At 42.4% G+C, this 26,024-nt stretch overlaps 2 protein-coding genes across 4 annotated transcripts; both read left to right on the top strand.

The window, feature by feature from the left end:
- Positions 1-14,166: 14,166 nt before the first annotated feature.
- Positions 14,167-19,877, top strand: si:ch211-153b23.7 (protein lava lamp). Of its 3 annotated transcripts, none has more exons than XM_062394575.1 (7): positions 14,167-14,420; positions 17,046-17,193; positions 17,850-17,993; positions 18,165-18,293; positions 18,414-18,653; positions 18,906-19,034; positions 19,372-19,877. In XM_062394575.1, exons 1-7 carry the CDS (start codon positions 14,269-14,271, stop codon positions 19,597-19,599), a joined length of 1,170 nt encoding a protein of 389 aa, XP_062250559.1. In that variant the 5' UTR covers positions 14,167-14,268; the 3' UTR covers positions 19,600-19,877. The 3 variants fall into 3 exon arrangements, with proteins under 3 accessions (XP_062250559.1, XP_062250557.1, XP_062250558.1); XM_062394573.1 differs by having other exon boundaries at positions 17,043-17,193; XM_062394574.1 differs by having other exon boundaries at positions 14,169-14,420; positions 17,043-17,193; positions 18,909-19,034.
- Positions 19,878-21,396: 1,519 nt separating this feature from the next.
- On the top strand, positions 21,397-24,290 carry zgc:174917 (uncharacterized protein LOC565650 homolog). Its single transcript, XM_062393975.1, has 7 exons — positions 21,397-21,472; positions 22,094-22,295; positions 22,922-23,183; positions 23,265-23,356; positions 23,489-23,628; positions 23,720-23,824; positions 23,910-24,290. The coding sequence occupies exons 2-7, from the start codon at positions 22,166-22,168 to the stop codon at positions 23,994-23,996; spliced, it is 816 nt and encodes a 271-aa protein (XP_062249959.1). The 5' UTR covers positions 21,397-21,472; positions 22,094-22,165; the 3' UTR covers positions 23,997-24,290.
- The last annotated feature ends 1,734 nt before the right edge of the window (positions 24,291-26,024 follow it).

Genomic DNA, 26,024 nt, shown 5'->3' with positions numbered 1-26,024 from the left:
CTGTCTCCCGTTGTAGAGCTTGACAAATGTTATCTGAAAAGCAGATCTTCTTGTGCTTCCTTGCAGAGATGACGGTTTTGTGTCCTGACAGTCAAACCTCCTGTCTCCGGGAGCCCAGACACGAGCGACGAGGCAAATGAAGTGACTCTGGTAGAAGAGTGAATCAAAGTGACTACTCTGGGTAACATGGGAGAGCGACGAGAGAGTTGGGAGGATTGAGCAGATGGTAGACAGATGGAGGCGGGAGGGCAGAGAAGGGGAGGCTCAGAGAGGAGAGGAGAAAGGGCAGGATCCAGGGTGAATCCATCAGCGTCTTCCTGTGAGGCGTGACAGAGCGCCAGACAGCTAGATGGATGCCTGTAGGTGTGCTCGCTGAGGGGCAGAGCAGCTCGCTGTTCACTTCTGTCTTTTGTTGGATACACCTGAATGCCCCATTGACGCATAACGCTGACACCGCACCGGTTACCACACACACTCAGTCACTCGTCCACCCACAGCCAGTCACACAGAATAACACACCGACATGCTTTAAAATTCACAGTAATTCCCTCAAATGGAAAACAGACAGGAGTGCGTGGAGCGGCGGCCCACTGTTTACAAGAGGAGTAATATCAATGTGATGCCAGGCAATTTCAGGGCTTCACTCAATCAGATATCGCAAATGGAAGTTTACACATCTGTAGCATTTGGAGAACAGCAAATCACTGTGGAGCAGAAGCCCGTTGGGTGAAAGTTGGGTGAAAAACACAACGCTAATCACAATCTGCTCCCTCGGCGGAGTGGATGGAGAGACGGAGAGAGAGGTAAGTCAGGGAAGAAGTTGAATGCTGAGCAGGTCCCACCCGAGGCCTGTGAGCCAATATCCGTCACCGTGGCATTAATTATATTCTCTATTCATTAGAGCACACCCGGGGGGACTGCAGTTATTAGACAGAGCCCAGTTAGGCCTGCAGCGAGCTAACGATGCTGAGCCAGGACAAGGGGGCAGTGCAGTGAGGGAGGAAACCATGAGGGTTGCAGCAGTGCCTCCGTCAGCTCCCCAGTTTTCTGGGAGTGGGAGGACACAGAGCAGATGGGAAAGGATGATGTAAGTGGAAATGTAGTCTTACAAACCATATCCTCAAAGAAATCTGTTTTTGTCGTTATTCTCACTGAGCATATGAGAGAATTTATAAGTGGGGTTTATCTCCATGCAGAAATATGAAAGAAAAACCTGCTTCTGTGGAGCCATGGAGAAAAAAGGTTTAATATCCCACATGCCCTCAAATATTACTGTTCAAATAGTGAAACTATGATGTTGATTTGATATGATGCATATATGAGATGTCCCTCTCTACTTACAATACTAAATCTCATCCTGTAAACCTCACCATGCTGCGGTGATTCCAATACATCCATTGCTGCTTTGGAAAAGCTACTGTCCCGTGAAAGACAGTGACATCTTCAATTGCTCATTTTTATCGTCCCAAGAGGAGAGAGTGGAGGCGAGACAGAGCCCAAGCGTGGAGGAGCTCATTCCTCATCTTTATTATTTGGCAAAGAACTTTTGCATCTAGATGGGCATTACCAGATGAGGGGAGGATTATAGTCAGGGTCACAGTCTGTGAAACTTTTTTTTAAATAAAATGATGAATACATATTTCTTGATGAATACAGCTTTTAGGATAGAAAAAATAAAGCTCTTTGAAATTAGGAGGTGCAGATTGAAGAGGAGGACTGAATCAATTCTTTCCTGCTCTGATGTTAGAACACAGCAACTCTCGTACACTGTATTGATTTAGCGGAGAGCATCCTCTGTTTCCTGCTCAATATCTTGTCTTTGAGGATCTCTCTCTCTCTCTCTCTCTCTCTCTCTCTCTGTGTGTGTGTCATGACGACTGCATGTGGGCACGTGCCTGTCCTGGATCAGGGAGAGCAGATACGCTGTAATAGCTGGAGGTGAGGTGAATCAATGTATCAGCACTTCTTTGATGCAGGGCCTGTTTCCCTATAGCGTGTCTTTGGTTGATTAAACACATCGACTGGCTTGTCAGCCGGCTGGAGGGATGGCCCACTGCAGCACTCCGTCGCCTCGCTTCCACACCATCTCTAAAGCCTAAAAATGGGGAGAGCAGCACTTGATGTTAGGTGATGTCAGCACAATAAATTTGGGGAAATATGTCTTCATCTCTGTTTTCCCTCTTCCCACCTTTGTGTAATTCCTCTGGAAAGAAACTTCTGTCTCTTCTCTTACCTTCCCTTCGAGCTCTGAGGCGAAACAACCTCAGTGTCATTGGCAATAGCAGCCGTACCCATTTAAATAGACGGTCATATTCTTCAACTGCTCTCTGTCCATTACTGAATTAATCGTTTCAGACTGCTCTCTGTCTCTCTAATTGTCTCTGCCTCTGTCTCTCCAACTGTCTCTGCCTCTGACTCTGCCTCTCTTAAGGGGTGAGCTGATGCAATGATATCGATGACTCCCTGACTACAGTGCAACCATGGGCTGATTATGCACTTTTCCCTCCAGCTAATGATCCAGGGATTTCATATTTATTATGCAGCACACCATCATTTATCATTTCCCAGCCCTCCACATAAATAGTCATATTGACTTTGAGTAAATGAGATGCAAGCAAAGGCAGAAACTAACTGTCTGGAACCCATTTACTAAAACAGCCCATCACTAGGTATTTGTCTGGCAGAAAAAAATTAACTCTACAATAAAAAACAAAACAAAATCAGAAGTCCCCCCTGAAAAAATAACTTTGGATCCATTCAGGAGTCATGGTCTGTGCCCTCGAAATGACTCTTTTCACATCTCCGTGCACACGTAACTGACTGGAAGGTGTTGTTGCATCAACACATCTGCTCCCAATGGAAAACTCAGGGTTTCATTCCGAGCAACGCAAAGTCAAAGTCAATTGAATCATTAGAGGGAGTAATGCTCACTGCCTGTGAAAACAGCTGCATAATGTTTTCTGCAGCTGCATTTTCATATATGGGAATATATTCACTGATAATTTCGTCAAGGTTTTAGAGGATTGATTATTGAGATTTTTTTTAATGAAAAGCATAATTAAGGGGCTTTGAACGATTGCCTTAAATAGATGCTATTGAGTTACAGCCAAGGAAGTGCAAGATGTTTTCAGAGCTTAACACAATATGAACCTACAGGGCATTAAAGGGAGAGTTCACCCAGAAATGAAAATGCACCTATTATCTACTCATCACTATGCAGATGGAGGGTTCAACACAATATAACTAAAGCTCGATACAGCACGATCATGCACAGTATATTGTTTAGTGTCACAGTGACACTATGGCTGGATGATGTCATAATGATCTGTAAATATGTTCCCATTATTTTAACTAAATGATTTACCAATATGTTGTGTAACTTTCTCAATTTATGTGTACGTAATTAAATGTTGTATACATTGCAAAATTATTACAAAAAAATTATATTGAGTGAGATTTTATAAGTGTGTAGATGAATTTTTAATTACATAAATCTGTAAATGTGTAAATGCCTCAAATGCGTTTGTTGATTTGCATGTTTGTGTCTGGATTTGTGTGTCTGCCACAGTAGCTGTACAGCCTACATACCACCATTAAGGGGTAGCACCCTGTCTAAACAGTTACTAATCAAATTTACAATGAATCTGATTACACATACAGGGATTGAGTTACAATTATATTCACCATTCACATTTGTAAATGTTTTTGCTACATTAAAGGCTCCGTTTTGAAATCTAAACAAACGCTGACTTCCACTGGACTCAAATATTAATCAAGTTTGAAAATCGTTATATTTGCGCCCATGCAGGCTAGATTTCTTTAAACACCATGTTAAATCGGTGTAGTGGCTTTCTAGCACCAATCCAATGCGACTACTAAAGTCTCTCATTGCCCTCTGGAACATTCATCATTGTTGTCTTCAGGAAATTTAATTATTGGTTTATTTGTTTTTTCCCTGCGAACTGCATTGCAACTGAAAACAAAAGGGCGCCCCTCCCTAAGTAAAGGTTGCGTTAATCCCAAACATGTCACATTGTTTAATTTGATAACGTCAGCTGTATGATTCAAGAAGTTGCTTGTCAATGCTTTATTACTTCCTTGATTATATTTCTCCAGCTCAAGCCAGCAAGAGGGAAATTCTCTTTCTCTTCACACCACATGCTGACTCTCCAAATATTCACATGCGCCAGTCCAAAAACACACACTCACGCACACCGAAGGAACACACAGTGGATTATAGATGGATTTGATATAGTGTTTGCTTTCAGTCGGGCCCTATATGTTAATTGATCCCATCGATTCTGTCAGGCTGATCCAGAGCCTGTGGGCTCACAGCCATCCCGCCCCCTTCAGCTCACATCCCCACAGACCTCAGTTCCTATTGCCTTGGCCAACACACTAAAGCACTAAAGCAAGGAGCAGCTTCCAGATCCATATTTCACAGGTCATGGAACACCTATTTACATTGTTCCTGCACATAATGACTGCACACTGTTCGGAAATTACTTAAAATGGGGGTTTCTGTCGTCTCAGCATATATGCGTTGCTCTGTAAGTTCATTCATATTGCTGAGCAATTGTAATGCAATTACCAGGAAATATGACACGTTGCAATTTTGTAACCTCACACCACTGTCGGGTAGATTAGCTCTCCAGAAACAGCAGAATAAAGTTATGAGAAGGATTCTGGTGATGGCCAGTGTGACTTCTGCAGGATGACGAATGAGGATCCACTTGGTCTCGTTTGTTCAAAAGGTCACAGCGTGGTCAGGTGATCAGCTCAAGATTGACACAGACTTAAGATCACCTGATGTCAGGGTCAAGCTGTCTGATGACCTCTGTGTCCTCTGTGCCCAGGATTAACTTCACAGAGGAGGTAGACATACAAAGCTTGGAGTCATGTATGACTGCAAAAGATCTTGTGTCAGCATTTTTGCGAATTTGTGACATATTAACATTATCTAATGATTAGTTTTTGCAGGCATTGCAATGGGATTCTGAAAGAGAGTGAACAGTTGAAATGGATAGGAATGGTGGTGCGGTTGTTAGCACTGTCACCTCACAGCAAGTAGGTTTAAAGGTTCAAATATGTATTTGTCTGTGTAGTTTTCATGTTCTCCTCATGTTTGCCTCTTCTCTCTGGGTCCTCCGGCTTCCTCCCAAAGACATACAGATGGGGTAACGGGCAGATTCTGAATTGACCGTAGATATGAGATATGGCTCCAGCTCCCCCTGCAACCCTCGAAAGCAGAAGCCGTATAGATGATGGATGGATAAACGCATGTGAGGTTATAAATTCTACATCAACTTAAGGATAAGTTTTTGTTGAATTCCTTGCTCCCCCATTCTCTACTTTAAATGTTCCCTCAATTCCACTCTCCAGCTCTAAGCCTGCACAAAGATAAGGCAGCAAGCAGATGTAGGAAATGAAATCCTCTGGATGCAGCCTGCTGTGATATTACAAACTCCTGATGCTCTCACGCCTACACACAACCTTTTACCTGTGCAATATTTATACTCACACACACACACACACACACACACATACACACACACTTGGCGGAGCTCTGTGTTGATAGATGCTTCTGTGGCTCGTGGCCACCGTCCCTCTCCATCTGCTTGTCAGTTCGGCAGGCAGGGCCACTCCAGCTCAGGACCTTTCCTAATTACATGAAAAGGAGACAGGCAGCATTTCACTGTGACTCTACTGTTTTCCACTGTGATTGTGATTCAGTGTAAGCAGCAGAAGAGGAGCACAGGGCTGCTTCATCTTTTTGTCACTTGTTAAATTCTTGTACAGCTGATAAATAGGGGAGGTCTAGGCCAGATATGCAAAGTGTTTGGTGCACATCCTCTAGTCCTGATGGAGACATAGAAGAGAAGAGAAAGAAGACGGGACAGAGAAAATGATAAAGGGAGAAAATGAGAATGAAGAGCATGCAGGGGAAATTTAAAGCAGAGATTTAGATAATGCCGACCAGGCTGAGCTGCTGATTTAAACTGACCAGATTAGATACATTTCAAAACAATCTAATCCAGACAGTATTGATGTTCTGAGTCATGGCCGGGGAGCAGGGCCGGCCCTAGCACATTTTGCGCTCTAGGCAAGCTTCATACCTGAGGTCAACTTGAGCCATGGTTGACCTCAGGTATGTCTTTAAAAGTTTTAATTTAGAAAAACTCCTCTCAGCTGAAGCTACTGTAATAGGAAGGGTTGCACTGATCCGCAGAGCAATACAAAGGTTTGGATATATCTCTGTGAGTTGTTTGGTTTGGATGAATTTGAACAACTCAAGAGCTGACATGCTCTTTGAAGGCAAGTCAGGTAAATTGTTCAACTCCTGGGCCAGCTCCTCCCAATCCAAATCAGATTGCCTTCCATGGCTTAAGGTGTGTGCCAGTGCCTCTGCTTGCTTTATCAGCTCTTGGTGTGGCAGGTCTTGGAAGTATGACAGAATGCCAAAATTGTCTTCCACATCTTCAAGAGTGATAAACCTCTCCTTTTGTGCTGACACTGCAGCATCCACCACCACGTTGAAATATGTTACCTCCAGATTTTGCAAGGCATCTCTCAATGGGTCATCAGGAGACTCATATGAGAAGTGCCTCTTTGTGGACTTTAGCCTCTTTTGCAGAAGGACAGCGTCCACATTCATGTCTTCACACATGGCCTTGGCTGATGTTTGTGCCGCCACAAAGCCTGTGGCTCTGTAGGAGTCAAGAGCTTGTTCAGTCTTTTTCAGTAGACTTACTGCTACATCCACTTGCATCGTTTGGGACTGCAAGAGTTTGCTCACCTGCTGAATTTGATTTAACACATCATACCAGACAACTGTGCACAGTGAAAAGCGGAATGACCCCACTTCTTCTGCCAGAGACTGGGCTTCAATCCTGATTGGATCTTTGGCCTGGTTTCTCACCTCAAGCTGTGCCTCTCTCACAGTTGCGGCTTCATATCGAAGAGGTTCCACAGCTTTCACTCTGCTCTCCCATCTGGTTTCTGACCACATTTTGAGTGAAAGGTTGACATTTTTCTTGAGGATGGCCCATCTCTGTGTAGATGCAGAAAACAAGCAGTATAGCTTCTGCACAATACCAAAAAATGATATGGCATCTTTGGAGCTTTTGGCAGCATCAGAAATGGCCAAATTGAGTGTATGTGACCCACAAGGCACAAACAAAGCCCTTGTTCTTCCCTTTCATATTTGCCCCGTCATCATACGACCCACCTCTGCAGTCATCAAATGCAATCTCCAACTCCTCCAGCCTCTTCAAAATCAGGGCAGACAAACTTTCACCAGTGGACTCGTCTGCTACTAGGAATCCCGTGTGTGCTCTTTAACCTGGGGGTCTTATTCCAATGTCAAAATTCTTATTTCTACTGACAGCTGTTCAATGTGGCTTACATCCGGGGTGCAATCTAAAAGTATTTGCATTTCTTTATTTCTTGCACCATTGTTGAGAGAATCTTTCCACTGGTGCATTCAATCAACTCATTCTGGATGGTTTTGTCCAAGTACCTGTGGTGTGATGTTTCACATTTAATCTTGTGGATGTGGTCTTTCATCACTGGGTCAAACTGTGCCATAAGCTCAACCTCTTTCAAAACGTTTCCATTTGAAGGAGAGTGGAGTATTTCTGTGTTTCCTCTAAATGCCAAATTTCGCACACAGCCAGAGAAGGTACGATAGCAACCAGTCGTGTCAGCACTGCTCTCCACCGACTCTGCCCTGCCTCTAAGAGGGCCGGTTCTTGTTTGTCCATGGTTGTACCTTGTTTTAATCAAGCTGCCAATTCTTTCCATGACGCCATATTGTTCAGGTGTTCCGGACTATTTTCATGACTGTTTAGAGCAGCACTTGCATTTTTCCAATCAGACAGTCCTCCATGTGTTACAAAATTTGTTTAGGGGAGAAAAGTTGACAACAAAAACAAAAAATACTATTTTTCTTTTTTTAATATGTCAACCAACTTCTTTTAATCCTTTCTCCATTTATTAAAGTCCTGCTGAAGTACTGGTGGTGGAAACTTCTCCCATCATCTCTCCTTGGAAAAATGAAATTAGGTGTTACTTGATTTGGTCCTCTCCGAACAAACTCTGTCCTTATTGTGTTCGTGAGATGTGCAGGCCAGTCAACAGGATCGGTTGGTAGTGGAGCGTCGGTCTTTGCTGCATCTGGAGGGCACGCGAAAAGCACACTCATCTCATATGCACAATAACTTCACACACACACACACATAATTGTTGTAGTTTTAAAACCATTCTTGCTTGATATAAGATATTCAGCTGTTTGTATAACCTCTCTGCATTTAAATCGATCTCTATGAGAATGGAGGGATGGGTGGGTAGATTCAGCTGTGAATTACGCTGGTACAGTATGGCGCACATGGTTGGCCCTATATATATATATATATATAGTATATACACATTCATATTACAGTATTTAATAAATGTTTCCAAATGAGAGATGCAATTACAGTGTCATGTTACTGTATGACTGCATCATTAATGGTTCATGTAGATTAATTCATGTAAAGTGTATCCTCATATTGACAATTAGGTATATAGCTAACAATCATGAGGCACACACCTGCGAAGAGTGTAAGGGTGGAATCTGTGGTGCAGTCAGGATAAGATACAACACGCTGGTCTGAAGTTCCTTGCAGTGATTCTTGGCCTTTACATATAGAGAGAACACACAAGAGATAATATATTGGCTGGATTAGAAATGGCACGACATATTGTCACTTTTACATTCAATTATTTACAATCAGGAACATCTGTTGAAACATTGCACTCACCTGAGGATGCCGGCACAGCTGAGGTGCTTGGCTGTTCCTCGTCAATTGATACATCAGGTGGTGCCAGATATTTTAATAGTGAATCTTAAATGATATAACAAAAGTATGTATTATCATTACTTGTTAAATGTAGCTATTATGTATTTATTAAGCATTTTGGGGAATTTGGACAGCCTGACATACTGTTTTCATTCCAAGATGCATAGCTCTTGATTAGTTGAATCATCTCTAATTACTACACCAAAACTAACAACGTTATAATTACTCAAATTTCAATTTCATGACAACGGAAATAAATGACGCAAATTGCAGTACAGCTAAACTTGTTTTACTTAAGATGTTTAGACTGAATGGCAGTAACCAGTGATGTAACACGTCACTGTGTAACAGTCCTTTACAGATCTGGGACTCAGTAGCAGAAAAGAAGCACGAGAAGCAAAATAAAGTATAAAAAAATAAAACTTTACTTCAAAAGTCCATTCAGGGATAAGGCAAAATCCAAAGTCATAGATCCAGGCAGAGTCAAAAAGCCGGTTGTCCAAAACACGAATGAAAGAGCTGGAGAGCATGCACACACGGTGGCGACAATGACAATCTGGCAGAGGGTGAGGGGAAGCACAGGGTACAAATAGAGAGTGCTTAATGAGAAACAAGGTACAGGTGTGTGGGGAAACAAACAGGAAGTAAAGCTAGACACAGGACACAAGAACCCGGACAACAAAATAAAACAGGAAGTGGATACCAACAAACAGACTGCACAGATGTTACACACTGGCTAGCTAGCGTTAGCTTACATACAATCCATTCGCTAATTTGACAATACATAACTCTTGGATTTACCTTTCTCCTTGACACGTTTCTCTTCTTCTTCCTTTCTTTTCTTCTTAAATTGCGCCCCGGATGGCTTTTGCCTCTTCATTATTTCTTTCCCTGAGCGACGCAACGCTGTGGAGGTGCATTGACGAGCAGAGCGCCCCAGTTGACGTTCGTAACATTGTCCGGGGCGGGTGCCCGGCGCCCTAGGCAACAGCCTATGTCGCCTGTAGGAAAGACCGACCCTGCCGGAGGGAGAAGAGCCATGCTCAGAGATCGTCTCTAATGAACTCTCCCATGTTGAAGTGCAGAGTAGGGTAGCATTCGTTCTTAATTGGAGCATTAAAAGCTTAGTTAATAGAGAACGGTGAGCATTTGTGATTAACTGGCCAAATGAAGTGTCAATTTAAAATGTAGCTGAACACAGTCCGTCTGTCATTTTTGGATAGTGGGAGGAAGTGGAGACGTGTCCATCTTTGTCCATCTTTTATGTCCATGGTTTCATGTTTTATCAATAAAAGTCTCTGCTTTCTCTTTTTCACATATGTAAACCTCTAAAGATCTGTGTGAATTTGGTTGTTGTGTAGTTGAGGTGTTTTAAAGAGGTGACATGCATCTCATTTCATATCATCAATAATAAATTAGAAGTGCTATATTCTTCTTTTGTACAACTATCCTCTTTCCTCCTGCTGTTTATCTTCCTGCTCGCTCCCCCATTTCTTTTCTTTCAACCCAACCATTCAAGACAGACGGTTTTCTACCCTGCGTCAGACTCCCCTTCAGGTTTCCTTCTTTTAAAATGGATTTGACCTCTGTTGCCAAATACTTTCAAATTTTTTTTGAACTGTTGGATTTTTTCCCTTTAATATTGTAAGGTCTTGTCCTTACTCTGTCAAATGCACTCTGATCAAATGTGTTGTCATTTGGCGCTATGCAAACAGAGTTGAATTGAATTGAATTTGTGCTGCCTAGTGCAGAACATTCCTGATGAACCACAAGCAAGCAGCTGAGGTACCTGACCTCAGCGTACCTGACCTCACAGAGTGCGCTGTTTGTTTTGCTTTGTGCCCTTAAAACAACAGCTTCTCTTCCATTCGTAAGCTTCTCTTTTCATTCTGATGTTATCATCAGGGGATGATGAGCATGACATCAGTAGCTTAATTGAAGAGCCTTTTATATTATTGACGAATTCTGCATTTGAAATGACCTTCAGATGCTTCGGTCTGCATGCTAACACATTCTTCTTCGCAGGAGGAGGAGGACACAAATGATTTATGCCTCATCGCTCTCAGTCATTGAGTCTTGCAGTCTAATGTGAGGCACACAAATCAGCCATAATATTTATGTGACATTTTCATATAGAACTGCTCTTTGTTGATCATCTTGGAATTCACCTGCAACCTTTTCTTGATTCGGTTGTCAGAGCGGTTAAATATAACAAATCCTGCTGCGCTGACCTCATCAGAAGAGTACCACATTAAGCTCTTCTACAGAGCTTGGATTATGTATGGGTGCATATTTGTGTGTGTGAGTGAATGCAAGCTTGCACAATGCTGCCTTGTATGAGTGTCACTACCCGTTGTGGTAAACCAGGAGATGACAGAATAATGCACCTTGTTGTTTTTTACAAAAATCCTCCCGAGGCTTTACTTCCTCTTACAGTGGCGAGTCAGAGTCATGCAACCAAGACATACACACAGTAGCTCTCACTAAATTTGATTATTCATCAACAATATAGATTATATATGAAGATGGACAATGTATCCACTTCCTCCCAGTGTCCAGAAATTATGCCACCATCTTGCACACTTTTAGCCAGAGTCTCTGCAGGGTAGAGATCAGGGGATGGAGACAATGTGGTGATGTCCTGTCGATACACACGCTCGACCAATCGTGAGTCAGTCCCAGCTGTCAATCATGATGCTTCACCTTGTTTTTATAAAAAAGGTAATGGGTCGATTCAGAACCAGACTTGCCGGCGCTGGAAAAGGTCCCAATGTTGGTTGCCTGCACTACCAGGTTAGCTAGCAGGCATCGTGCTTTTATTTTTCAGTTTGGTCGATGTATCCCATTCACTTACAAGGAGGAGGTGGGATTTCTGTCATATACTGCATAGAGCCGCTTAGCACTGATCAAGACACTTTGGCTTCACTTAAGGGGAGCAGCCCTGTCCTCCATCTTTATATCCAGTCTGTGGTTGATACATACACAGAGGCACACTGACACATAACCTGGATTAAATTCAATCACTGACTCTGGTTGAGTCGCCCAATCTGTTGCTGCAGCTGGAGACGAAACAGGTGAAGCAGCTGTTTCAGTTAGATAGATTCTACAAAGACCCCGTGCTAAAGAGACGTATTTGGCCCAGTACGTGCACTCAGACTTCCCCCTCTTATCCAGTGAAGTATTCCTGCATGTTCAGGCACATACAGGGGCAGCATTAACCTCGCTATGCGGAACGCTCTCCATTCCTCTCCACGATTTCGCGTTAGACCAAAAATCAATCCCCCTGTGGAGCAGCAGCCCATTTGTCCGTGGCTTTGACAGAGGCTTGGGTCAATAAAGGCACTGCATCGCTACTCCATCGTTGGGCCTCCCAGCAAAGCCGCCTCTTGGCACAGCAATACTATGACCGGGGTTCATGATAGATGGCACCGGCATGTGAATGGAACCACTGGAGCAAGTCAGAGCCACTGGGAAGCAATGACACATTTTGTTGACTCTCCCGCTTTTGTCTCGTGTTGGTGCAATAGATGGTGAAATGACAGCAACTTTCACTCAGCCCTCTGGATACCACAGGAGATGACACTCCATTTTAAACCTTGTTCTTTTTTCTTTTGTCTTAAATCAATTTCCATGAACCTACTCTTTCTAAATTAAGGTACCACTGACTTTAATTTTCATTGTTGACAAACCAATAGTTCTGTATTTAAAACACATCCTATATATAAATCATCCAGTGCTTTTATGATAATATATTTGTTCAAATAATAATGCCTTGAGCTAATGTCAACCTGCTAACCTGTTCACCATGACAATGTTAAGATGATAAGATCTTTCACCTCTTTAAAGCAGCAGATGAAAAGTAAGATGATCAATAAAGTCTGTGAGATTCATCCTCTGGGAACCATGAATGTCTGTACATGGTTTCATAACTAAGTAGCACATTACAGTGTGATAGGAAATTAATATGAGACTCTCCTTTGAGTTTTACAGAATTAGATTATATGTCAGCTCTTCTTTGTTTAGCCGGCCTGCAACTTCACATCTCTGGTTCCCTCTCACCAGTCACTGAGCTGTTTTCATCATAAAAGATCTGGAAACACACAGTACACAACGTGCTCTCCACCAAGTTACACAAACACTGTTAGAGATTAGCTGCTGAACACATTGGAGCATCGAGGGAGCCAGATATTTCCCTCAGCAGTTGGTCGAGACCAAAGAAAAATCCAAAAGGAGAGTGAATATTGGACTTGCAATCACCAGGCGGCAAGAAACACCACTGAATAAAATGAATTATGAGGACTGAGTTCAAATCATCAACGGCTTGATAAGAAGTAATTAATTAAAGCAGATTTACGTGGTTGTTTACTATTTCAGTCCAGGACAGAGCAGACGATGAATGGACATTGCCATCTTAAAAATCTCAGTCTTTATCAGATGAAACATGTTATCATGTTGTTCTTAATAAAAAAGAAATAATGATGTTTTCAAGTTTTCCTGATAAAGATCCAGGAGATTTTTTGTTCTACTAACCTGAGCTTCAGAGCAGGGTGTATTTTAATACACTGCCTTCTTATCCTTGTCATGAGGTGCCTGCAATATTTAAAAAAGGCATTACCCAAAGCCTTGAATATAATGGACCCAGTCAGTAGAATACATAGTCTAGAAAATGAGGTTGGCAAATTAATTGTCTTAGTGTTAGTAAAATACATCTTAGCCTGACTAAGACATAATTAACAAAAATCCTTTCATTTACTTGATTGTCCCTGGGATGAGCATGTGATTTACTAATTAACCTGTTGCAGCCCACTTCCCGTAATCCCAGTAATGAGCAGACTGGTGAACAAAATTTGTTTGACCCTATCATTATTTGTCATGAATAAATGTATGTTACCATTATTGTCAATTACACGTCCTGCAAATATATAATCATGCAAAATTATGCATATCTATTCGGCCTCCAGCTCTTAGCTTTGTCCTGAATTGCTTATGTGTAAACCATCAGACGGAGCAGCCCTGCTAACAGGCACCGGTCTCCCACACACACACACACACACACACACACACACTCACATATCCACCCCTTGAGTGGAGTTTCCCAGATTCTTCAAATCATTCCAAAACTAAACCCAATGTCATCACAAAACTTTGAAAACAATAAAAACACACTGAGGCACATTACGTTTACCACAGTGGGACAGGCCAGATTTGACATAAAGCAGAAACAGTTTAACTGTGACGCTTCCTATTATCTGAACCTCACATCACGTGGCTCTTGGCCTCGGCTACTTCCTCTTTTGTTACATATCGGTACTGACGACACTATTTACTTTCCACCACATGCTCATAGCCGAGGATTTATGAAGAGAAACCTCACTCGGGCTGTCTGGCGGCGCTTTAATTTCATTTCGATTTGAAGATTTCAGCAGTCATGGATGGAGACGTACTGTCATTGTCATCCTCTCCATCGTTATCATCCTCAGCAGCAGCCGTGGTGGCAGCAGAAACAGACGATACTTCAGTAAGAAGCGACAGCAGCCTCTTTCAGGGCCAACAGAAGCACCGATCTGCTGAAGCACTGTGGTATGTACGCTCACATGTCTAGACACAAGAACGGGAACACTTAATGTATAACAACTAAATGTAAAAGTCCACCTGTTTCAGCCTCAAATAGTGTTCAATGAACACTTCTCTCACTGATGTACAGTAAAAAATAAGCTTAGATAGTGTGTTAAGTAGTACAGTGGTATTAATATCACATATATGATATTATAAAAATGATACAATATATATTATAGAATATTATCTGTAATCAAACCGTTTGAATCAAACAATATTGACGAATTGTTTTTTCGATCATGTTCTCAGCGATACCTCATGGAGAAGTTTGGTAAGAGGAGGAATAAAGAGTGGCTGTGGAGTTTCCAGTGAGGTCATAAAGATGTCGGCATAAGTTAATTATTTCACAACACTGATACACTATCATGTGAATCAGCGATAATATCTATTATGCATTTTTGTTACTTCTCATTTCAAATGACTAATAGTGATGTTTCGGGGGAGGGGGAGCACTTAGTAAATGTCACGACCAGTCTACCTACACAGATGATTAGCCTTAAAATAACCATGTTGGATTGTGAAACTTCACACTTCTCTCCTCTGTCAGGCGGAACAACTGCAGCCTTTCGCGAGCTACAGCTAGAGTTGGTATCGAGAAACATATTTGTCAGAGTGCCCATCAGGAGGAAGTAAAGATATCATCTCTCTCTTTATCATATGCCGTGTAGTTGAATTATTACATTGCTACGGGAAGTGGTGGCCTTTTGGTGTTCGTCCAAAACAGTGGACGATTGCAAACTTTGCGAAACTGGGTCACATCAGCTGTCACAGAAGCCAACAGAGAAACGGCCCTGGATCAGTGAGACGCTGGAGGATGGTGTGTTCCCAGTTCGATGGCTGAATACACAGGGTACTGGACACGAGCGTGTTAACTGTGCTCACACTGGCCACTGAAATTAGGCTCCATTTCACTCCAGCTTCTGCCTTCATCCTACACTTCAGACCCGTTGGTCCAGTGTGGATGACTCACTCATTAGTGGACATAAACAGCCGGCTCCTGCCTTGCTGAACCCAGAGGGAGGACAGATGGTTCAGGATGTAGATTTACACAAATATTTTGACTCTGGGTGGAATTTCCTTTTATATATTCACCTTTTTTGCCTTGTTTTACACAAACAATATATATTTTGTGAAGAACTTGCAGTGTGCTCCAGCAGCTTAACTTCATTTTTCTCAAATCATTTCATCTATCTTTCTTCTTATGTCTGTATAGCCACATTAACGTATGAAGCTACAGCCAGCAGATTAATGTAGCATAAACACTGGAAACATCGGGTCAAAGGTAGCCTGGCCAAACCTAATTTATAGAAAACATGTACGTTTCATCAAATCTGTTTTATCAGAACTACCTAAAAGTTTCTTTGAGAAAAATTTATTTATGGTGTATTCTGACTTTTAATTTGCTAACATTGAAGAGGCAGAATTTAAAAGCTATACTGTAGCCCGCCACCAGGGGGTGATCGCTTTGGCTTTATTTTCGTCAAACTTTAAATACAGTTTATGGTCATCACTGGGATGTTGCGGGCCGATGTTGGAAACTCCAGAGAATCTCTGGTCTGTTTTCTTAGTGCTGAGCTCAGCTCACCCGCAGCTGGCTGTAGCCTTACATTGAACAGAAGGACCACACATCATTCCTTTATGCCTCCTTTAGGACAAATAGGGTTTTAATCTCACAGGGAGCTGAACTATGTGTTGTGAAAACTGCAAAAACATACGTCATTGTCACATAAATGAGACCTTCACATTTGCACCGCTTTGATCTGTTGATGTAGCCCAATGAAATTATGTAACATCTGTTTCCACATAGCGGGAAACTACTTCGGTAGAGGAAAGCGTATATTTATGTTGGAGTTGAGGCTTAAGGAGGATCGGAGGTGAACACAGATGTGATTCCTTGCAGCGCTTATCTCTCCGTTGGTATAAAGATGCCCCCGGGGGGCTGCGTACCGAGGTCTGTTTTTTTCCGTGAGCCGATTCCCCCCCTGGGCTTCAGATCTCTGCTGCCTCTCTGTCAGCTATTCCTTCTGGACAAGACCTCACCACAGGGCTGGTGAAAACGAAGCAAATCCATGTTTGCGAATATTTCTTGTTATCTCCAAGTGGTTTACAGTAATAGACATCAGCAATTTCCAGGGATCATCACCCACATTGTTTCCAGAGGCATGTAAACAAATCGGATAATAAACAGAGTATTTGATCGTCCAGGATCTTTTTTTTTGCTACTGAGAAATTCGTCCTTTCGCTCTCGCTCACTCTCTCACTCTCTTACTCTCGTTGTGTGTGTGTGTGTCTGAGTGTCTTGAGTGCATAATTTGACTGAGCATGCATGTGTGTGCGTGGGTGTGCATAATAACTCTGAGTCAATTATCTGTAAGTGCACTCTATGGGAGTGGGTGTGCAAAAGTGCCCTGATGTTCTTTTGTGCGTACATGTGTTTAGTTATTATTGGAAATCCTCGTTGAATGTTCATCATCATCATTATGACTTTATTTCTGGCACATATCCTCTGCGTGTGTCCATGTATAAACTATACGTCCTCTGTGTGTGTGTGTGTGTGTGTGTGTGGGGGGGGGGGGGGGGGGGGAGCAGTGAGGATGTGAGTCCCGTGGGTGTCAGGTTGCTGTCCACAGAGGAGCAGGTGACTCTGATCACTGAGAGCATGACAGTCACCTCCGCTGACCAGGAGAAACTGCTGCTGCTCAACAAGAACACCGAGCTCCGCAGAGTCAACAAAGAGGTACAACGTCACCTTGTTGCTGATGTCGACAATTACATTTAGTTCTCTGTGAATACCAGAGGAGGAGTGTGGGGGCGTTGTGTAAAGAAGCTGCTAAGCTGTGAAGAATCCTCATCACAGGTTTATACAACCTGAGCTTCCTAATTTTAATTAGATGCTGCTTAATTAAAAAACGAGGTGAAGGATATTTGATTTGCTCAACTGGTGTAAACCGTCATGCGTTTGGTGATTATGGAGTGTTTTACCTCACTGACCTGAATTCACATCCTGACACTAATGATGTACTGAATGGTGTTTCGATGACTGATCATCATCCTCATCATCATCTTGTCATACCATCGACTGTGTATAAATATATAGATGGACGACGCATCTCCTGCTATCCAGAAATGAAGTATCCCTGATATTTTATATCATTCAATGAGTAATTAAAACACTACCAGCACAAAAATAACACTTGAACATACATCAGTGTGATAACAGCTCCCTAAAAAGACATAATTGAGAAACATTCTTATGACCTATCATCCATCCACTAACATGGATGAGGCAGGGTTTACTGCAGCCAGCCACCAGGTGAACACTAGATGATGACGATGATGAGGACATTGGTGTTGAGGATGATGCTGACAATGACGATGATGATGATGTTGCAGCTGATGAAGCTGAACGAGGACTGGGACCAGGTGTACCGCAGTGCCACACTGGGTCTGCAGCACAGACTGGAGGCTTTGGAACTGGGGAACACTGCAGTGAAACAGCTCAACGGTAGACTGCTGCTCAAAGTGGAACACCAACAGGTAAACACACAGACGTACTGCAAAACCCCTACATTGGTATGGACCCTCAAATGTGTGTGTGTGTGTGGATTCTCTAGAAATTGTGTGTTTGTTGTCCAGCAGATTTAGACCTTTGAACAGAACATTTGTTGTTTACATGTGTGATGTTTGGAGTTTGAATTGGGGTTTCAGAGTGCAAAGGACTACTACGAGCAGGCTCTGATGCAGGAGCTGAAGAAGAACCAGGATCTGCAGGAATACATCAGGCTGCTGGAGAACAGGACGCATCATCCACAGAGAGCCTGCACACAGGTCCAAGAGGTAGTAGACTTTTCAGTGGGTCTGTTGGTGTGATCAGTTTGCACAGTTTCATTTGTGTCAATATGCTGTCAGCTGTGACTTGATTGACGCTCATCACTTTGTCTTCTGTTTAAACTTAAGGGCAGCTTCAGCGCTGGGGTGAATGCTCCTGTGTTGTCGCCCACCACAAATCCACCAAGAGGTCCTGACTTGTCACCCAGCTTTGTGTCTGGATACAAACCTTCACCCTCCCTCTTCCCTGCCTCCTCGGGCTCAGAGGAAGCATGGAAGAGAAAAAGCAAGAGCAGCAGCACCCCACTGGGACACTCCCAGCAAGAAGTGCATGATCTAAAAGAACAGCTGGGGGCACTGAGATGTCAGGTGAGCTGCTCGCTTCGGCACAGCATCAGTAAATGTTCCCATTTCTGATGTGATGAGGGCAGAACTGATGTCAGGCCTCTGTTGCCAGGGGAAGATTTGCTTAATGTTTTTAGAGGGAGACTTAAATCAGACGGTGAACTGCACCACCAAGTGGCGGCTCTGAACCGTACTCACGGCACAGTGAGAAATATCTGCAGATCCCAAGATATTGCTTTGATACTGGCTCACTGCCATATTAATGTCTCGTGTCAGCAGACCCAGATTTATGAAGCTGAATATCAGACGGAGCACAACGACCACAAACACACGCTGCAGGAGAACCGCAGGCTGAGGAAGAAGAGGGAGGAGATGCGCCAACAGGTGGCGCTACTGCAGGAGCAGGTAATGTTGCAATTGTCAATACATGTAAACACACACACACACACACACACACACATTCACACATCAACCTAAATAACAGGAGTGTGTTGTTTAATCTCCACTTGAAAATAAAAAGATGACATGCTTAAACTGAAAATGCATGTCAATGTGTCAAACTAAAGACATTAGGGCCATGTTGCAGTGTAAACACATTGTAGTAATCATAGGATCTCCTCAACGCCCTTCATATGACATTTCCTCTAATCTGTCTGGACATATAATGACCAGACGCTTCTCAAGCTTTGTTATTGTCTGTTCATTTCACTGATTCCGGGATGGTCCTCTGACTTTGCCACAGCTCAAGGTTTACGAGGACGACTTCCGACGGGAGCGCGCCGACAAACAGATGTTGCAGAGGCTGCTGTTGAAGAAAACGCCTCCCAACAGGGACCCTGTGCTCGTCCACCGCTGCAATAACGCGCAGCCGCCACAGGGAGGAGACAAGAGGACGCAAAGTGCAGAGAAAAGAAGGCAGCACCACCTTCTCTGTCCCAAGCACCAAGACAGAGACAAGGAGTCAGACTGAGGCTCAGAGGGAGGGGGGAATCCATGGTGATACACATCACATAGTGATGACTTTAAGGAGTTTAAATCTTTTTCGATAATGAAAAATCATTCATTTATACATTTATAAGCACAAACATATTCATTATTTATTACAATCTAATTTATCTATATCTTATTGCACTAGGTATTAGAGTTTTTTTTATCCTATATATATATATATTCTTTCATATAATCTTCTCTTAAGTGACATGTCTATTAATCTTTAATTATATTTTGTATAATAAAACATGAAGTGGTCTCATTGTGCCTGTGGTTTGTTACGTGCACAAGGACGTCACACAGGGAAGTAGCGATCAGGTGTCTGCTGAGCTGCTGTTGAGCAGTGAATCACCTGTCGGCTGCAGAGTTAATGTTCAACACGTCATAAGGAAGCTAAAAGGTTTACTTTTCATTGGTCCCTGGTTCCCTCTTGCGCAAACAATGAAGAAGTCCACCTCATCAATGGTTATGTATCTATTGCATTCTCTGATACTACTGACACATGTCACCACCCAACAGAAGATGTCATTGGGTTACAGGGGTTTTCCTTGATAACGTTTCCCTTTGAAAGTTCCTGTTAGAGCACATGACACACATCCCACATTTTATACAACCAAACCCTATTAACAATTAACCTGTAACATTGTTTCAACTTCAGTCATTTAGCTTTTAGTTTATTCTTTACTTGAACATAAACACATATTCACACAGTATCAAACTAAAGTGATCCGGTGTGTCCACAGCTTAGTTTCCTTATAATAATGTTAATATTGATAAATTATATTTAAAAAGCACTTTTCAAAATGAAGCTATTAAGTGGCTTTTAAATCAATTAAAACTGTTTAAATCTCAAGCGATCATAAAAATGTTAAATAATCAAAAAAGTTTAATAAAATTGGTATTACAAGAATAACATTGAATAAAAAAATGATAAGTAATCCTGTTTTTTTGTGAGGAAAGTTGACATTCTTGACCCCACACTGACACCGACAAGTGTATTCACATCATAGACTGATTCACATCCATCGCTCACTTTTTATTTTGTCTGAATCCAACTTATTGGTCACAATGTTTAAAATAAATGCATCTAGACAAAAAATAGGAGGCAAATCTTCTTTTTCATCATTCATGCATAATGGCAGAAACATATGTCTATACTTACATTTTATAGAAACAGAAGAGAACAGTAATGATTATAATGACATTAAAATATCTGAAACAGTGACAGTGATTATTGGAGAATCAAATCCAATAAATAATAAACTGGGAGAGAAGAGAATGTTGTTCATTGAAATGAGAGCATTGGGTTATTCTCTTCTCACAGAGGCTCAGCCAAGTTCACACACTCATCACACAGAATATGAAAGACTGTCTTTGTTCTTTGATCAGCCCTTGTTCCTTCACTCAGCTCCTGACAAGGAAGAGATAACAAATAAATATGAGGCTGTGATGATTGGAAACGCTAATCCGACAGATTAATGTCTTACTGTCAAGGAACCAAAAATGTCATTTCAAAATAAGGGGCAGCACCAGAATAGCGTGCGTGTCAAAAAGTCATACAGGTGGAGAAAAGTGGGGAAACGTCATAGCTAACAAAGGTACGGCTACCTTCTGGGAAATACAGGTTTCATGTTTCCTGATAATATTGCCTTTGAATGTCACCTTGACTGCAAAACCATTCAGAGCAAATCATGGATTTCCCCTTACGTTGCGTATTCCCACATATTATGTAGGATAATGTTGTGATGTGAGTTTCCCAGTGATGCTGTATGCAGTATATAAGAGAGCATGACAGAATCAAGAACCCACACTCAGCTCACCGAGAGAAGAGGAGAAAACTGAGGAGCAAACAGGTATGGAGACGATAAAACATACACTGCAGTAGTTATAGTTACTACTTACTAACTTACTTAACAAAGATGTCAGGAAAAGGTTTACCAACAGAGAATATACAAAAAATGACAAGATGCAACGGCACCTGCTGCTGCTTTTTTGTTCATGCATTAATTTACAGTTGAAAACTCAGGGGGTACTTCTCCTCATTTCTGAACTTATTTAATTTAACAAATTATGAATGTAAGAGTTTCATCACTGTGCTATTCAACATCAGACGAAGGATTTGCCATATAACAAGTGTAATGTTCTCTTCTGGGCGTGTTTTTAGCCAACAGATGATTATAATTCAACAATGAGACTCTTATTAAACTTCAAAAAGGTCCTGAGTTGAAGCCACAGCTTTATAATGATGTTGGAGGACAGGAGGAATAAGGTGGTGCTCACTGTAATCCCACCTCTATGTGGTTAGATGTTTTTCCCATCAGCCCACTGGGTTTGTCATGCCTTATTTTTGTGTATCCATAAACATGGAAAGTTGTCTGAATGGAAAATAGGATAAGTATACCGCTCTTTCCCTGAGTTTCACCAAATTTAAACCTCACATCCCTCTGTGTTTCCCTTCCTCCTCCGACCTCCAGCAACAAACCGTCTCCACACCTCATACAGTTTGGACGCACAGAGCCAGAGGCATCAGCAGTGATACAGCAGAGATGACGACATCCACAAACAAGCAGCGAGAGGTCTACAACCAGCACGGCTTCCTCTCTGCTCTGCCTGTGCTGAATCACACGGAGCTGAAGGAGGCCAGACACGCCTTCTCCGAGCTGGAGGGGGAATTTGGTGAGTCTCAGTGGGTCAGGGTCCGAGTTATTCAAAGTAAGAAGGCAGGAATTAAGCAAAGTCACAACCAAGTACAACACACTTGTGTGAAGCAATGATACATTGTATACATCATATATTTAATCCAGAAAGCCTCGCCCCTTGTCTGTATGTGTCAAGCATATCTCAGAAATCGGCTTCTCAGCTGCCAAGTGTTTTGTTAAGGGCCCAAGGAAGTGCAGTGTCAACATTGTTTAACTTTAAATAAAGAAGACGACTAGCGGTCTGTATCAGCGGCGGCCTGGATTGTGCGATTATGATGATGGTTCTCGACACGACAACTGATTCTCAAGTTCGGGGTTCTGCGTACTGAGTTGAGCTTTACCAAACTCTTGTACAACAAACAGGTGTACAGCTCTTTGTGCAGCAGCTGTGGTGCAGCGTCAGGGCTCTATGGATTGCAGGACACTTTCACAGTTTCTCACAAAAAAGCTGCAACAGGACGGTTTAGAGCAGCCACAAGACTAGTTCCTTAAAATAATGAGCCTGTCTAGTTCTTTGTTCCACAACAAAATTAAACAGAATAAGAAAGATGTGATGAGGCTCATGTGTCAGTGATTAGCTAATAAGTGTGTGTCTCTCTCCAGGTGAAGCGTACACCCAGTACAGCCTCCACAATGTTCACCTTCAGTATCCGTGGGTGATGGGCCTGACCAAACACCCTCGCGTCCTGGAAGTGGTCCAAGCCGTCCTGGGCCCTGACGTCATCCTGCTGGACTCCCGCTTCATCTGCAAATACCCCACACTCACAGCAGCCGACATCCAGGAGAATGAAGAAGGAGGAAGCAAACCTGATGGGAAGGATGGGGAGAAGGTGCTTCCTTATGTTGCCTGGCATCAGGATATGAGGTAGATTTGAGCTCAGAATGTTTTTTTGTTGAAGGTTTTGTCTTCCTTTGTTTTGTCTAAGTGTAGCTGTTGTGTTTGCAGGTATTGGGGTATTGCAGGTGGCCCTGTTCTCTCTGTGTGGCTCGCTTTAGATGACTCGCGGAAGGAAAATGGCGCCCTTCAGGTCATCCCAGGTACCTCAGCCGCTCTGTTATTCTTCTTGTGCACATTTATCCCTTTAGCCTCTGTCCTGTTGAGACGTAAATAAGATGTATATTCTTCTGCTTCACAGAGTTGAACTTTTTTTCTACGTATTGCCCCTCTAGGCAGCCACTGCTTGGGCATGTTGCCCCATCGCCAAGCCACCCGCCCTGGAAACATGCTGTCGGTCAACCAGGAGATCCCAGAGGAGCTGGTGCAGGCGGAGGAAGCTGTGTTTTGTCCTCTGCTGGCCGGACAGATGTCTGTGAGTTGCTTTTGTTTTGCCTTACATGACATTTTAGGTATAAGTTCTATTGAAGATGGATTTAATTATGATTTTGGTTTTGTTTTGAAAGATCCATGATGGGTTCCTTGTCCATGCCAGTGATGCCAATACATCCCAGAGGAGGCGCTGTGGGCTTGTGATCCGTTACGTCCCCACCTGTGCTTACCCCACAGAGGTGAGATAAACAAACACTAGGACTGTGCAGCTATGTACCCACAGTCTAGCTCTGTAGTGATCCTGACTCTCTCTGTTCCTGGTAGGATCCGGATCGTCCCAGGAAGTTTCAAGCCACAGTGTTGGCCTGTGGAGACGATCGATTCAATCATTTCTCCAACAAAAGCACATGAGCACTCCCTGGATTTTCTCTGCAAGAATATTTGCCTTCACGCTTTACAAGCTTATTTAACTGTGTGTTTATATGAACACACTTTGTATTCTATTTCTATGACATAGTTTGTTCCATATTGTTTAGTATAGATGTTGTTTTGTCTCATGTGCAGATCTAACTGGACTGTTCCAAAAAGCTTTAAAATAAATGCTAAAGTGAACATTGTTCAGTTCATTCCTGTTGTGCTGTTCTCCCACTTCACCTACATTGATGTGTGTGCTCTTTACAACTTAAATAAAGTATTGAAATATGATCCAGAGGACAGTGGTGGTTTATTGTATTGTATTGTTTGGAAATTAAATACAAAATCCTTAAAATCCACAAAAACACAGATTATGTTCAATGTGAAATCTGTAAAATATCCAGAGGATCAAACTCAATCGATTCATGGTTCATCAGTTTTATAAATTCAAACTGAGCTCTTTAAGTGGGATGTTTCTTTTTACTTTTACCTAAATTCCTGTTTCACTTCAAATTTGTCTTTGTTTGTCATTCAGTGTTTATGCAAAAAAAACTGTCAAAATAGAAAACAATCATAGGTGATATTTAAATCCCTAAAAACTACCTTTAATCTCTTACAATAGAAACTTTTTCCTAGCCTGGATGCCAGGCTAACTTAGCCCCGCCCACAACATTTGAGGTCGGGAAATTCGGTCTGGAGTCGCTCTGTTGGGGAGAAATTATGCCCGGCTCGAAATCGACCGGTCCAATCAGATTGTCAGGGCGGGCTTTATACGATGATGGACAGATGATGGACAGATGATCAACAGTAACGTAATCAACCACGTCATCAAAGTACGCTTGGGTTGAATTGGTTTTCAACCAACATGCCTGCCGCGTAGCAACTCCCCTCGAATAACTACCTGCAGTTTAAGGAGCGGAGCATGTTAATAGACGTACCAGATCCCTCGCTTGCGGACCAGTGCAATAAGACACCCGCCGTACAACGAACGGACGCCCGCTGGGCGGCATTTCTCAAAAACTCAAGTGAACAATAAAGAGCCGTGTGAAATCAGTAGAGAAACTCTGCGTCATGTTTGGGGAAGGGGGAGGCGGAAGAAACATTTACTGTTTCTCTCAAAAATGCTGATCGTGTTGGTAAGATCTCCATGTATCCTTAAATTATTTTTACAACACTGGCAAATTCGTTTTTACTGATCTTCTTCTTCTACTTCTTCCAGCATGCATGCAGTTGAGCTCTGTGAACAACAGCTATGCATCGCTTTACATATGTCACATACTACGTTGCACTGATTCGTTGTAGGTCTATCCAATTGAGCGAAGAGGCTTTTTTTTTTCTGGTTCGGTTGAAACACGCCCCATAATCACAGCCCAATGGAGCGGTATCAGACTCACATTCTGACTAGAATTGTGAGTATGACAATGTCAGGCTAACTTTTTCCTGATACAGGCTCTAAAATTGATCCTTGTGGAGAATCTCAAATTTTACAGCATAAAAAGACAAAGTCAGATTCATGGTCCTTCCTAGAAATCTACACAGGACCTTCCATTTCCTGTACGAAATAAGGAGTAAAAGTTTAAATAACTCCAGTAGTAGAATGTATTTGTGTAACTCCAACATACTTAAACCCACAATCGTCAGAGAGTGAGTTGTGAGTTTTTAAGGGCGGTGGTGGTGCACTGTGGTGGTGCAGTGGTTAACACTGTCCCCTCACAGCAAGAAGGTTCTTAATTCAGGTCTGCTTTGGTTTAAGGTTAGATTGATAGGGGAGACCCTTAATTGGTGATGTGAGTGTGACTGGTTGTTTGACTCCCCCCCTCCCTCCTATCCATTATCCCAAAATTGTCATTGTTTCTGCTTGAATAACCTACAGGCTGGAGCAGCATGGATCTTAACTCAGATATCTTTAGTTACAGATGCTTTATATATATATGACTGCATAAGTTATGCCGTAGTATTTATTTTGTAGCTCATTTGTGATTCCAATTGCTTTATGTTCGTCAAGTAAAAACAATAATTGCAAAA

Source organism: Platichthys flesus, chromosome 8 (genome assembly GCF_949316205.1).
Source record: "Platichthys flesus chromosome 8, fPlaFle2.1, whole genome shotgun sequence".
Classification (NCBI taxonomy): domain Eukaryota; kingdom Metazoa; phylum Chordata; class Actinopteri; order Pleuronectiformes; family Pleuronectidae; genus Platichthys; species Platichthys flesus.
The sequence above is the reverse complement of the archived record's forward strand: the minus strand, read 5'-3'. Positions and strand labels throughout refer to the sequence as shown.

Bases quoted from the DNA above. Each gene is read 5' to 3' on its own strand.
- si:ch211-153b23.7 (XM_062394573.1), top strand. From the start codon at position 14,269: ATGGATGGAGACGTACTGTCATTGTCATCCTCTCCATCGTTATCATCC. The intron at 14,421-17,042 runs GTATGTACGCTC...GGGGGGGGGGAG, and splicing joins CGATCTGCTGAAGCACTGTG to CAGTGAGGATGTGAGTCCCG. The intron at 17,994-18,164 runs GTAAACACACAG...TTGGGGTTTCAG, and splicing joins TCAAAGTGGAACACCAACAG to AGTGCAAAGGACTACTACGA.
- zgc:174917 (XM_062393975.1), top strand. From the start codon at position 22,166: ATGACGACATCCACAAACAAGCAGCGAGAGGTCTACAACCAGCACGGC. The intron at 23,184-23,264 runs GTAGATTTGAGC...TTGTGTTTGCAG, and splicing joins GCCTGGCATCAGGATATGAG to GTATTGGGGTATTGCAGGTG. The intron at 23,357-23,488 runs GTACCTCAGCCG...TTGCCCCTCTAG, and splicing joins CGCCCTTCAGGTCATCCCAG to GCAGCCACTGCTTGGGCATG.